General features: G+C 35.9%; 1 protein-coding gene across 13 annotated transcripts in view; it reads left to right on the top strand.

Moving 5' to 3' along the window:
- The window catches only part of MAN2A1 (mannosidase alpha class 2A member 1), a 116984-nt gene that overhangs the window by 64361 nt on the left and 37548 nt on the right, over nucleotides 1-15075 (top strand). For 12 of the 13 annotated variants that reach the window (XR_013958704.1, XR_013958705.1, XR_013958706.1 and 9 more), the window contains 4 exons: nucleotides 4021-4186; nucleotides 6197-6427; nucleotides 6539-6661; nucleotides 11860-11974. Coding sequence is in view for 9 of the 13 variants with exons in the window: in XM_080637156.1 (XP_080493282.1) it covers nucleotides 4021-4186; nucleotides 6197-6427; nucleotides 6539-6661; nucleotides 11860-11974 (635 nt within the window). In the remaining 4 variants the exon portion in view is untranslated. The remainder of the gene's footprint in view (nucleotides 1-4020; nucleotides 4187-6196; nucleotides 6428-6538; nucleotides 6662-11859; nucleotides 11975-15075) is intronic. The other variant, XM_080637158.1, reaches the window with a different exon arrangement.

The raw sequence follows: 15075 nt of genomic DNA, 5'->3' as shown, positions 1-15075 counted from the left end.
GCTCCCAGTGCACAGGTGGAATATGTGGTCTCTGTGTGAGTAAATTGGATGTGGTTTATCTGTAGTTATATTATTTCCTTTTGTTTCAGTACAGTTTATATTAAAACCATTTCATAATTCTTTGATCTCATTAATGAATGACAGAAATGATCCTGAGACTTGGCCATAATAGGGTTTCTAAAGTAAAATACTTCAGGTAACTATTCATCTGAGTTTTACCAGTAAGCATTAAAACTTCTTCCCATTTATTTGGACAAAAGATGTGAGCTTTCGTAGTTTTCTTGGTGCTGTTGCCAAAGACCAGTGATCTGAATAATGAAAGAAAATTTGATTACTGCTTCTGAAAGACAATAATATTATTGGGTTTGCCTTAAAATCTGGTATAGAAAAGCTTTAAGTACTGTCAAGTTGCTTCTCTGTGTAATGTAACCGCAATACATTAAGCAGTTGTACTCTGCATTTGTGGATATCATTCACTGTAATGATACAGCTTAAGTGAAGTGTAGCTTTTGTGTTTCATACAGAATTTAAAATAGTTATAGTATTTAAGGGTGGGAGTGGAATAGTACTTCAGAAGTGATGTGATTTAATTACATTAGTCAGTGCTTTTGTATGGGCACCAGCATTATATCTTGAGTATAAATACTTCAGTCCTGCTACATTAAAATTTGAAAGCAAAATACTGCAACCTATGCAAAATTCCTGCAATTCAGGATTTCCTGCTAAAAATCTGCCCTGTCATTACTAGGTTCATCTGACTGCATTGTTACTTTACATACCTATAATGCACTTTAAATACCTTGACTGGAGAAGTATAAAACATATGTACCTGAATACCACAACAGCTTTGTTTTATTGACTATTAAAAAAAAAGAAAAAAAAGTCTGGTGAAATATAGTGATGATATGGCAATCGCTGAGGTCTTTTTGTCATGGGTAAATTTGTCATGTGACTAAAGTTATGAAACATTCTTATATCAATGGGAAGGTGAGCAGAGTTTCTGGAAATATTTTTACAGTCGCATTTATTTGGCAGATAATTTAAATTCAAGGAGGATGTATGACATTACTGGAAACAGATTGTATGCATTAGCCAGTATTTTAGTTGGAGGCCTAAGAATTGAGGAATTCCACTGTAGAGAAACAATAAATTAAAGATTTTTGTAATGTTCTGTTCGTGAATGAGAATGATGATTTATTTTTAGCTTTGGTTTTGGATCATCTTGTAGATCTCTATTGTTTCTGGCACGATTCTTACACAGTATATGAGGAGTTCTTAGAGTATTTCACTAATTTACTTTTATTTTGTCTTCCTACTTTTTAAGGGGTCTGGACTGGAACCAATGTTCGTTTAGTTTGGTTTTGATTTCATAACTGCTATAAGAAAATATATTAATAATTAAGTTAAAATTTTATCCTCAAGGAAGGTGTTTTCAATTAAGCAGAAGTGTAAAATGACCTACCCAAGTCCAGGGGAGGCTGTTACAGAGTCTTGCACAGGTTTTTAAAGATGCCGAAAGCTGACCGAGAATATGGTCTACTATTGTGTTGTCTTGTAATCTAGGAGTTTTCAACATGAAATGAAGCAAAAAAGAGAGCATCCCAAAGTGATTTTTGTTGTGCTAGGAGGAAACTGAGCACAGTTAGATATGCAAATACGCAAGGGAAATAGTTGTTATGCACATAAGTCATGATTTTGCAGTACTTCAGCACAGGAATCTCCCTCTAAGGTGTTAAAAGGAAAATAATTTTTATAGGTAGCACATCCTGTGCATGCAGTTAATCCATAGGTTCTTGATAGAAAAAGCTAATACAGCCTCTGGTTTTAGTTTATTTAACTAATGAGAAGTTGGAATTGACCTTTCTTCCTGATTGTGAGGTAAGAGGGTAGCAGTGAATTATAAAATTGAAGATGAACAGCCTCAGTTTGATGCAGAAAAAAAGGGAGCCAATGAAAATGTAAGGAGAAGACTGGTTAGTAAAGAGAAAGCTTGGTTAGTATTCGTAAGGATTCTGAGTGTCCATAGAATAAAACTGTATTTGTTAAAATTATTGTTGCAAAAAATCAAAGGATGGGATGGAAAGATATCAGGTGACATTTTTCAGCAGCATGGAGAAAAAGAAAAATTTTTCCTTAGGTTTCTGTATTGCCTTCATAGTTTAGTGGTGGATTAACTTAGTCTCTGGCTTTGCACTAAAATTGTGTAGAAGTCCTCTCTTTTACAGTAAGGAGGAGTTAAATTTGTGTTTTCTTATTAACTAAGCAGTCTGCTGCTGCCTGTCAGCCCTGAAATGTTGTGGTTTCATTATTTCCAAAGTATCATAGCAGCAGTTTTGTCCACTGCCTGCGAGACTTTATATACCACGGAGACCTCACTCTCCTCTGGCATGTGTGTAGAGAATGGCTACCCTCAGGCAGTTTAGAGCTGTGTTGGAAAAAAGAAAAGATTAAAGGGCTTAACTAGGCAAGTAACTTGTTAGCAGGACCTTAGTTGTACTGTAGTGCTAGGCTAGCAAATAATGGAGCATCGAGCATTTAAGTGCATGAGTAGGGCACCTGGAAGGCTAAAAGTCAGAATGTGAGATTATGGAAAGAGGTTCAATCTCAGGTGATGTGTTAAGTGAAAGGCCTGAGTGACAGGATGAGTTTTCTAGTTTGGGTGGAAGGAGATGATTGAAAGTGAAGTTGTTTGATCTGTGAAGGTGATAATTTAATTTAGAAGGTTAAGATGTGAGAGAAAAAGAAAGAAAACCACTGACAACCCCCTGAGGAATCTGTGTAGAAAACAGAGCAGAGAATGAAGAGAATCTACTTAGAAAAAATTCCAAAGGTGTGATTTCATAGGGAAGAAATGGGTATCATGGAAACTGATGAAAGAGATTCCTGAAGGAGTAAAGTGTTTTACAGTGGGAAGGGTCAAGGAAATTGAAGACAGAATACTAGTTCAGCTGTATATCTAAAAATTTATTAGAAATTTTGTCAGGAACATTTTTCATTGTTAAGGACAATTCTTTTTAAAAGGTGAAATGGACAGAGGCAACCGCGAGGGAACAGTTGTAAATAGTGCATTCTTTGAGCTTGTTGATGAGGAGACAAGAAGTACAATGATAGTGTTATATGGATGCATAAGGGACAAATCTTTTAGTATAATTTTATTTTTCTGTACCTTACAATATAGAAACCTGTAATTAAAAACAAAATAAAAAATCTAACAAAACCCAAAACAAATGCAACAACAAAACCGCCCAAAACCAAGTGAAACCTGTTGGCTAATAATGTTGCTCTATTTGGTTTCAGGCCTGATTCTTTTGGTTAGTAACATGATCTGTGTTCCAAGGGAAGAACACACACTATATAAAAATTAGTTATTCTATATGTACCTAATAAAAATATTTCAATGTACATGCAGAAACTTTCCATAGGGAATTTTGGTAAATTTATAATTTAAATAATTTTGAATTTTCCCTTATAGCAGAGAGAAACTAGTCACTTTAAAGAGTATGTATCATATATGTGCCCATGGCAGAGGGGTTGGAACTAGGTGATCTTCTAAAGTCCATTCTAACCCAAACCATTCTACGATTCTGTGTATATACAACAGGTATTGTCCATTACTTAAGTGTTTCTCTATTACGTTAAAGGGAAGACAACTGTGGCGAAAAGGTTTATAGTTCAGCCTAAAAAGTAAATTCAAAATGCCCTTAAATATCTTGATTGTGCTTGCATTTGTTAGTAGCGATTCTTTAGTAGTTAAAATGGGAAATACATGTGTTTTTAGCATAAGGTATTTTCAAAATTGCTTGGAAAAATGATAGCATTAAGAAAAGAAGATCTGTCAAGAATGGATGTTAAATATCCATTGTTTCCTGGTTATGTTTTGCATATTTATTTGTTGTGGTATGTACTTGTTGTTCTAACCTTGTTTTAATGCTCTGTATGTAAGATTTATGTGAATAAATATTAAACCAGAAGGAGGAACTTTGTTTGCCAAAAGATAATTTGTCAAATATGTTTTTGCAGATACCTTTTGATATATAATCCTATGGAACAAGAGCGATTTTCAGTGGTATCAGTCAGTGTGAATTCACCCAGAGTTAAATTATTATCTCCTTTGGGAAAACCTGTTACTGTCCAGATTAGTGCTGTTTGGAATGGAGCAACTACAGTTTCACATGAAGCATATCAGGTATGCTACTTTGAGTAAAAAGCATTAAAGTTGTTTTTTTTGACAGACATTATAGTTTCTCAACCGAAGAAAATGGAAAGCATATTTTAAATATTGGCAATTCTGTCTTCTGCAGATAATGCCATTCAACATAAACATGCATACTTAGCATTAATGTTCATCACATTAAACACATCACAGAAGTTTGATAACATTTAAAGGATCAGTTTTAGCTATGTAAAGAGAAAATATTGGATATGTGTGGTTTTCCCCTAATTTGATGAAGCTTTTTCCTTCAGGTGATAGTCTATACACACAGCTATACACAGTCTGTATGTGCTGAAGCACTCCAGCAGAACGGTTTTCTAAGTGCAATGGCTTAAGCAGTTAGATCTGGTTTTTTTGGTGTTTGGTTTAGTGGATTGGGGTTTTTTTTGTTTGTTTGTGGGTTGGGTTTTTTTGGGGTTTTTTTTGTCATTTTGTCTTCCAGATACAGAGGCTGGATAGCAATCTCCATTACTGCTCTACTCACACTAGACAGACAGCTTTTCTTGGTTTTGGTTTTAAACAAAGTTTTTGAGAACTCTTGAATCCTGCGTCATTATAGAAGATTGTTCTCATTGATCACACATCAGAAACTGTACTTTAAATTCTTAGTGGTATATAGTACTGTACTACTGTAATAGTACTGTTTTACTTTCGGGCTTACATTCTCAAGTCTGATTGATTTTGACCTGGGAGCCAAGTTGTACTTGTTTCAGGATAATATTCCTGCAAAAGATAATTCAGTAAGTGTCTCTCAGTTATCTTGCAAAGGCATAATTATTGTGGTTTAAACCTGGCCAGCAGCTCAGCCACACACAGCTGCTCATTCACTGCCCCCAGTGAGATGGAGGAGAGAACTGAAAGGTAACAATGATAAAATGTGTGCGTTGAGGTAGAGACAGTTCAACAGGTAAAGACACACACACAAGCAAAGCAAAAATTCATTCACCAGTTCCCGTGGTCAGGCAGGAGTTCAGCCATCTCCAGGAAAGCAGGGCTTCATCATGTCTAACAGTTACTTGGGAGGACAAACGCCATCACTTCAAACATCCCCCGGCTCCTTCCCTTCCCCCAGCTTTATATGCTGAGCATGATGCCATATGGTATGGGATATCCCTTGAGTCAGCTGTCCTGCCTGTGTATCTTTCCAGCTTCTTGTGTACACCCAGCCTGCTCACTGGTTTGGATGGGTTGAGGAGCAGAAAAGGCCTCGATGCTTCATAGGGGGTGCTCAGTGATAGCTAACATGTTGATATTAAAACATCACACCATATGAGTTACTATGAAAAAATGTAACACAGTTGCCTGAAGAAGAAATAAAATTACATATCTGCACCTCAAATTTTAAGCAGATTGCTTTGGAGATTTACCTTTTATATAACTGTTCCTTCTGTGCAATTATAGCTCCTAAATAACCAAAGGCTAAAATTGAGACAGTTGCCTTATATTTTGCTATTTAATATTGCGGATTTTTAAATGCAACTTATAATTTAAATAATTTTGAATTTCACTTTATAGCAGAGAGAAACTAGTTCCTTTAAAGAATATAAATCATGTATGTGCCAATGGCAGAGGGGTTGGAACTAGATGATCTTTTAAGGTCCATTCTAACCCAAAGTAGGGTCTGTGTGCACTTGATACACCATACGTGCATCTTCAGTGCACAGCAGATAAGCTCAGAACTGCACATAACAGCTGACATTCTTTTTAAAAAAGCTTCAAAACCGTTATTGCATTAATACAACAGTGATCTTGATGCTAAGGAAATTAGCAATGCAGACATTTTTGTTTGTTAATTTTTATTAACTTACTTCAGCTGTTCATTTTAGAATGTCGCTTATGATTTCATATTCATTTATGCAATATGGGAAAAATTCTGCCATCCTAAAATTACGAAAGCAAAAGAAGTTATGCTGAGCATAAATACAGTATAAAAAGTTGTCACTTTGATATTTTTAATAACGCCTTCTTATTTGCTCCCAACAGATCTCTTTTGTGGCACATCTACCACCTCTGGGGCTTGGAGTTTACCAGCTTTTGGAGGTTCAGAGTTCAGAAGCAGTTTTAGCAGAGTATAATATATATATGAGGAAGAGCAGGCAGGAGAAGCCAGACAGACTTTTCAAAATAAAAGAGATGGAGTATTCTGTGGATAATATAATCTTGGAAAACACTTACATGAAACTGTGGTTTTCTGGAATGTCTGGATTACTGGAGGTGTGTTCTATTATATTTCAAAACACATGTTTTACTTTTTAAAGAACTTCTGGTTTTATATGTGGAATCCTACATATGTCATCTATTTTAAACATGATTCTCTATCCTTAGAAAATAAGTACTAAAGAAGATGGTAAAAATCATCAAATAAAGGTGGAGTTTGCTTGGTATGGAACTACAAGTAACCGGGATAAAAGTGGAGCTTATCTCTTCTTACCAGATGGAGATGCCAAGGTAAATCTTCCATTTGAGACGAGGTTCTAATCTTGGAGTAAGTTCATGCATTCATAAAGATTGGAAGAGCTAATTTCCCCAGCAACAAAACAGAGCTGTATGGCTAGAAATAATGATATCAGTTGTTGACATGATTGGTAGGACTTCATAATCCTAGATTTGGGTAAAAAGCGAGCATTAATTTGAAAATCTACAGAATGTTTATGATTCACAAAAAAACCTAAAATAAGATGCTGCACCTGCAAGAAATCCAGTGACATGTGACTGTTCACTATCAAGAAAGTAAGTTCTTTCACTTCCTCTGGAGAAAATGTATAGGACATACTTGATTCATTTCTGCATTTCTTCACTTTTCTGATTCTTAAGATTTCTTTAACGTGTGAATGAGGGGGTTCCAGTTCACAGTGTAGCACTTACTTAGCAAATATCAGCAAATGTATTTTGCTACAGTAATTAAGATACCAAGTCTCAATTACAATAAAGGTAAAGACAGAGTTGTAGGCAACTGTTCCAATTTGGTTGTCTAGGGTTATCAGTAATTTTAGCTGCATAATTATTGGAGGGCAACAGCATAATTCAGTTAGTTTTCAAGTTGGAAATTCAGATGTGACTGTTCTTGCACTGACCTAATTACCATATGGACTGTACTGTGCCACTTCTGAAACTGGAAGGGTGGTATTTCAGAAAGCAAGTGATGAATAATGAACAATTTTAAGAAACTAGCTAGTTTGCAGTATATTTCTTTTGCCAGATTTCTCCTGGGGAAACTTAAGTTTGCAGGAGGCAAACTAGGAGTGTATGTCTGCCACTTCAGGAAATAAGAAAGGGTAATAACTCTATTTTGTTGTTGTTATATATGTCAATGAGCCTGGAAGTGAACAGAATACTATCCTTTTCTCTAGCAGTGTCTCCTAGAGGCACATGTTTTGAGGTTTGTGATTCTTTCTCAGACAGCTGTGTCTATGCACACATGTATGTACTAGCTGCTGTAAGTACTTATGTATTAACAGACTATTAAAAGATTATTTTATTTTTTCATTTTTATACTGCAGGATCTCTAGTGCAAGAGCTTTTCTCCCTTTTCATCTCTTCACACTTTGTCTCCGTGGTTGGACTTCCCTTACTGATGATGATCTCTGACTTGCATAGTTAAAGCTGCTGCTACTAGCTTCAAGAAACTTCTTTCACAACAGTCCCTTTTTTAATCTGTTAGGATTACCTGTTGCCTCTGGTCCTTGGCAAAGAACACATACCTGAGTTTATCTCGATTTTTGGCCTTCAAACCAAAGGAAAAGACAGTGGTACCTTTCCGTGTTTTTGTGAGAGAGATTTGGATGTTCCACTGCCCAGAAAAGAATCTCCATTCAGAGTATCCCTCTGTATCCACCTTCACATCTTCTCTGTTGAAGGGGCAGAGGATCATCATCCAAGCACAGTATTCTTACTTTTAATGCTTTCCTTGGTTTTGCATGCCTGATATAGGAAAAGACAAGTCTGCAGGCACTGTTACCTGGAGGGTGCTCACAATACTGAAGAATCATCTGCCTTGAAGTGTCTGTTCCCTTCTTGGTGCTACATATTTTCCTTAAGCATCACATTTGTCATTTGAAAATCTGCTCACATATTGGTGGGGTTGCTTTTGGAGACAAAAATATTAAAATTACAACTGTCTCTTTCCAGCCACATAATTCTTACAACACAATTCTTGAGTACTCAAAGCCTTTGACCCAGCCACTCCTCCTGCCCAGTCTAATCTCAAATGCTGCCAAATGAAGGCTTATCTGTTATTCAGAAGCAACTTGAAGGTTTTGTCTTTAGGTTTTTTGGGTTGTTGGGTTTGTTTGGGTTTTTCTGGGGGGGATGCGGGGACGGGTGTTGTTTTGTTTTCGGTTTTGTGGAGTTTTTGTCCCCAAAAACCTCAGGCATATCAAAAGCAATTCAGCCTGTGTTACAAAACTTTCCTCTGAGCATAGTTTATTTGACTTCTATGCCAACAGAGTGTGCTGCACTGCCAGCAATTTCCAGGCCATAGCAAGATGGTTAATAGTGCTTCACTTGACTACAAGAGGGGAGGCTTATTGCCTGTGCTTTATGCCTTTGGGCTGTAACATTCCATGACAGTTTCTCTGCCAGTAAACCTTCAAGTGAAGGCATTTCTCCAGTTATCCTGTGTCCCATGACACTTTGGCCCCCAATTTGAAGCCAAATGTTTTAAGATATCCTAGGGAGCTATGGGATATTATTTTGCTCCAAGTATTCCCTTAAAATATCTAGCTTTGCTCTCCCCCTGCACTTCTTTCAAGGTGTTGTCATATTTCTCCTGAATATGATACTGAAAAATAGCTTCTGGACCCTTTGACCCATTGTTCTGTTGTTCTTGTTCTGTTTCTGAAAATACTGCTTTCAAGGCTCTCCAGAACTGCCACAGCAAGCTGCTGAATCTCATGCGGTGGAACTCATTCCAGGGGAGGTGAAGGGAACAGACAGATCTTGCAGTAACTATTAATTTTAACCATTTAGGAAGTGGACTGTTGAGACTACCGCTGGACATGAGACCCAAATATTTTTATTTCTAATTTAAGGTCTGATTAATCATAGAATCCTTCCTGCTGGGAGATCATTTAGGCCAGGCTCCCACTCAAAGTCAGAGTAAATACTGTATTCAGACCATGGCATTTATCCACTGACTTTTTCAAATAGCTCTATCATTGTTCCTTCCACTGAAAAGAGAAAGTGGTTTGTGTCTGAGTAGTAAGAGGCCTATTTCTGCATCTTAGTCATTTTTACATCAAAAGTATTTCTGTATTTCAGGACCAGGACTAGGGTTGTTTCACAGGCCTTTGTACATCTGACCAAGGATCTTCACAATGATACTAGAATAGATGCTCATTCAGTGCATAAAGATGTTTTTTTGCTTAAAATCCTGATTCACTGAAATGTTTTCAGTGTGGCAAACCCAGTCAGCTGTCTGGTTACAGATTCTGAAGAAAGTGTGTCTCCAGATGACTATCAAGAAATCACTTTCTAGGATTAGTGCTTTTCTAGGCACTAATTATGAATTAAGAGGCTTCCCTGTTCTCTCAGTACCTTCTTTTTTTCCTTCAATTTTTCTGCTTGCCCAGCAATCAGGAAGCAACAGGCATCCTCGAGAACTCAAATACACATACTGTCTCCACTGTATCAGCAAGAATTGTCTAACCCCCAAAAGCATTGATAGGCTGTGCATTTGTAACTTCCTTCCTCATTTGTAACTTTTCCCCATACTGTGTCTGAATTGGAGGCTTGCAAACTGGTTTGATATATTTCTCTCAATGCATGTGCTACTGGAATCACAAATTATGGTTTTAAAAAAATAGTTTCAGATGGTATCTGCAAAATGACACTTAATTCCTTTTCTATCACCTCATCTTTCCATATCATTCCCGTATATCTTCAGCTGGGGAGCAGATCTGGCTACATGAGCAGCTTGGAGACTCTGGTGTGTGAACCTAGCGTTTGTGGCAATATACCAGAATCTGAGAGCTGTTAAATGTATCTCACTTCTGCTGTCTACTTTTATTTAAAAAATGTATTTTGGTAGTTGTTGTCAATGTCACCATCATGTTTTATACTAGTAAGTTTGATGGAATGGGGTTCCTTCATTATTATTTGTTGTTGTTGTAGAACTGTAATCCAGGTAACTTTTTTCTTTTTCTTTTTTTTTTTTTTAATAACCGCACAGCATTTTGCATTCCTTTGTCACTCATCCAGTATCTCTCCATTTTGCTGGTCTGGTCCTGGATAGTTCTGGTGAAATTCACTGGATAAAACATTGCTGTAAGATCATCATTAGAAAAATCCTTCTCTTCCTGAAACAACCCATCTTACTGAAGTGTAAACAACTGTGATTCCTCTTCCAAACTCCTGTGCAAAGTATTTCTGTAGTTGACAGCTGCAGAGTTCCCTCTTGGATCTTGGGCAAAACTTCTATTAAACAGGGTTCTGTCTGAAGCTGTAGGAGTAAATATGTGAGTAGAAAAGCAGACTTAGAGTCTTTGAAAGTCACTTTCAGTTTCTTCTTTTTTTCATAATATTTCTTGAAATCTTCTCCATGAATATGCATACAGTTACATGCTTGAAGAAGAAGATACGATGATTTGGGCATGTACTTGTTCTTCTCTGACTTTTGTCTCTGTGTGTGTAGCATTTATTTCCTCTCTTCTTCAAGATACATTTGATCTTTGATTTTCTTGCTGATGAAGAAAGAGCATGATCTGTCCTCCTTCAATATTAGTACATACAGGAGGAAGACAGCCACCCTCTAAAAGCTTTCTGCTTAGATTATTCCAAATGACTTGTTTTTTGAGTATTTTGTTGGGGGTTGGTTTCAGTGAAGTCGTTGTTCATTGTTGTTACCCTACAGTAGTAATAACGTGTTGTATTTTCTGTATTTTCAGTTTCGGCTTTGTACACACTTAATATTTAACCCATTTTTACCTTTGTAGATATCCTTGTATTTCTATATGGTGTATGTGGTTCCATTTGGGATCAACTGTTTTAAAAAAAAGTTATCGTTTGCTTATATGGCAGTCACGAAATACCGTTAACTACATGGGAAAATATTTTGTGTCTCTTTGGTTTGGCTATGGATAGGTGGAATTTCTGCTAGTCTTTGAGAAGTATTAGTAAGAAGCCAGTATTCCTTTTGAGGTCGCTTAATGGTTTCCACCACTACCTTGCCTTCCAGAGGGCTCCCATGGCAACTGTAGCTGCTTTTGATGAAGAAAAAGCTTTCTCTTTTATGTTGAAAAGGATACGCACACTGATCCACAAGACAGTGTAGAGGAATCTTTCCTCATGCAGTGTGCACTACTGATGCAGTAGACTGTGAGCAAATGAAACACACAGTTAAACCATCTGCCACAGGATACGAAACTACAGTATTTGATTACTGGTTAGCAAGTATGATTTTGCTAGCAAGAAAGAGTAATCCAGATGTTTGTAAATATTAATACTTTGTCTGTAGGCCTTGTATCTATTAATCCTCATAAAATATCAGTAAGATATGTAATGAGGGTTATCCTAATTTTAGCTAAAGGAAAAGTGAGGCTCTGAAGAGAAGTTGCTGAATTTCAGGTTGTATTTTTAAATAATCTAATTTATTGGCACTACTTTTATGCAAAGCTTTCAACACAATTATTCTAACTTTCTTTTTCTAGCCTTACATTTTTACAGACCCACCTACCATAAGAGTTGCTCATGGAAGGATTTTCTCAGAAGTTGTATGTTTTTTCAACCATGTGACACATACCATGCGACTGTATAAAGTCCAGGGTAAGAATGTAATATTTTGTCAGTCTCAGTAGTTATTTTTCATTCGCTGCAGTCTTGGCTTTTACCTGCTAGGGAGTCCTGAACTTTACTGGGTGATCTGCGTGCTGTAGATAGCTGTAAATTATGAAAATGGGTGAGGTAGAAACATAGAGATGAGATGAGGTAGAAACATGGTTTCTTTTATAGTTTCAAACCTACTGACGGAGGTAGAACAATATCTTCTCTGAAGTCACAAAGAATGTAAAGTTTATATCTTAAGGACATTAATAGTGAAGCCTGGTTTACTCCACAACTGTAGGCATGCTTTAATTATCTGTGAGCTTCCTCTTTATGTCCATTATCTGCTTGGAAGATCTTGTGACAGAGTCAGCACTAAACACTGGCATACTGACTTCTGAACTGAAATGAATATAACTTCATTTTTGTTCTTCTTGGTTTTCCTTCAGTAAGGCTTGCATTTTTTTCTTTCTATACTGTTCAACAACTTATTTCCAAGAAAATTACAGAACAGTAACTTTTGAAACTGCACCCTTCCAAAGTTGGTGATTAAATTGGCCAGTGAAGAATGAAAACCAGGGAGGAAATCACGGTGCAATTATGTGAAGTAATTTTCCTGAAAATTGACATAAATGCTGAAGGGTATTGTTTTGTAATTGAAGTAGGAAACATGTATTTTCAGTTGTTCATCTATTTGGATGAAATTTTTCTGAAATACAGAAAGATTGGCTTAGTATTTTCAACACTTGAAGGAACTTAAGCAAGCTTTATATTACCATTTACTTTACTGTACTGTCAAAATTGTATGTTTTTAAAAATCTTATTTATCATATCTAATTATTTTTCTAAATACCTTCAAAGACAAATAATTGAGCTATAAGTACTTTGAAAGTCTCCCTTGCTCTTTTGCTTGTTCCTTTTGGGTTTTAAACATAGCATTGCCAGCAATACCTACTTTGTAGCCACAAAACTCATGGGTGGCTTTTTGGTTTTTTTTAGAAGTAATATTTCTTTATTCAGATGCCTCATTTTTTATTACATAAGTACATGCTTTGAAGTTTGTAGTTTGTATGTTTACTTAATATGCCATATACCGATCAGAGTTAAATTGCTAGCTCGCCTGATGCAATAGTTCTAAATCAAACTGTAGATCACATTCCTTATGAATACAAACCAAGATGTTACATAGTAATTTCTTGTTGAAGAGCGTGAGGAAATACATTTATATGCAAAAAAAAAAATTATTTTTTTTTTTTATGTGACTAGTATGTAGAATGGGCTTAAATAAAAATAAAAAGTACGTTGAGGTCAATATGCGCCAGATTGCCAAAATGTGAAAAGAAAGTTACTTTGCTGTGTAGGCTTCAGTAAATTAAGCTTGTTACCAGGGAGGAAACTTACATAAGGAGGATGTTTACTGTAGTGATGGGAAGTAAGAAGGCTGAAAAGTCTGTTTCTTTGTTTGGGTGAGGTTGGTTGGTTTTGTTTTAAATGGATTTCTTTGTAGTCTCTTTTTGTTTGTTTGCTTGTTTTTGTTGTTTTGTTTGTTTGTTTTTGTATGTGTGTGTTTGCTTTAATTAGTTAGTAAAGTGCATGCCAGAAGTATTACACTTCCATTTCACAGTTCACAGAAAATGAGTTGTCAGTGGAAATCACCTGCTTGCAAATTCCTAAATGAAAGCTTAACTTTCATTTTGAGTGCACTATCTAGGGTTTTTATAATCCCTTTTTTGGACAACTTTCAGTACATCGTACTGTTTCAGTACTTAAACCATTACCTATTCAGTCATCATGGTGAAGTCCTGTACCATGCTCTCAGCTTTTATAAGGGAAAAATGATGCAATTATTTACGTATTTTCTTTGTTTACTTTTATGGTATGTTTTTATTTTAATTTCTTTCTATGAAATGGCCTTTTTCAAAGTTTAAAAATGGATGATTTTACATCATTGTTTTGCTGAGGTATGTTTCCTGGGATTTGTAATGGAAGTTATTTATATAGTATTGCTTCAATTAAAAGAAGTTTTACTAAATATGTACAGTAACAAAGCAAGTGGAGAGAAATACATACGTGTATGTGTACACATACATTTTGTTTTTAAATAAAGTTGTGATACTCCTGTTGTAACCTACCTGCTTGCCAAAGAGTGGAAAGCTTGATTGTGTGGCTAATCCGGCTGTTGGACAGTACTTGTAAATCTTACGGCTTCTTCAGCAATTTTGGTAAAACACTGCTTTTGCCCTTTTGGCTTTAGAATCCTATTGATTTTGAGCAGAAAATACTCTGGCTTGACAACTCCGTACAGTAATTTACCAATGAGTGATTCTTAACCTTTTCTGCTTCTGTTGGCATCTTGATTTTGATATCAGAATGATTGTTAATATTTTCATCAGAAGCTTCGTATGTTTTATTGTCTTCATAATTGAATTTTTATTTTAAATTATGTAGTAGAAAAGAGCTGAGAGTAAGTCATGGTTTGGTCATTTTAAAATTATGAACTAGAATATTATATCCTTGATCAATGTATTCGTGCTTTAATAGTGCTACTTTAAAATAGTTGGAAAATCCATGGCTAAGAGCATCAGAAGTGAAACATATAGATCCATGTTTTCCAGATAAGGTCTCAGAAAATAAAAATAATGACCTGAATTGAATGTTTTTCATTTAGCACTGTGTTATAATAGCCATAGGTAAATGTTGAAATTTTAACAATTGCTGGCACTGCTGCAGTTCGCATTCAGATTTTAAACACAATTAAGTGGCAAAATCACAACTCTGACTGCATTTTACATACTAAATAATAATATAAAAGCTGAAGCAAGCAGACACTTTCAGTGTCTGTCATTGTCCAACTGGAGAAAATCCCAGTGTCAGACCTATTTCACTCGTGATCCCAAGAGTGAAATTAAGACCCAAACAAGGCCAAGTACCATAATCCATCAGTTTGTTTATTACAAAAAGACAATTATTATAAAAAGGAAATCAGTATAAACAAGAGATAGCAATAGGACAGATCAGAAAAAAGAAGTGAAGCAAGAATTTGGGATACAGAGAGAGATGGTCATCACCATGGATCCAGTGGTGTCCCGTGGGTCCATAGTAGT

The sequence above is a fragment of the Psittacula echo genome (assembly GCF_963264785.1).
Source record: "Psittacula echo genome assembly, chromosome: Z".
In the NCBI taxonomy this organism is placed as follows: domain Eukaryota; kingdom Metazoa; phylum Chordata; class Aves; order Psittaciformes; family Psittacidae; genus Psittacula; species Psittacula echo.
The sequence above is the reverse complement of the archived record's forward strand: the minus strand, read 5'-3'. Positions and strand labels throughout refer to the sequence as shown.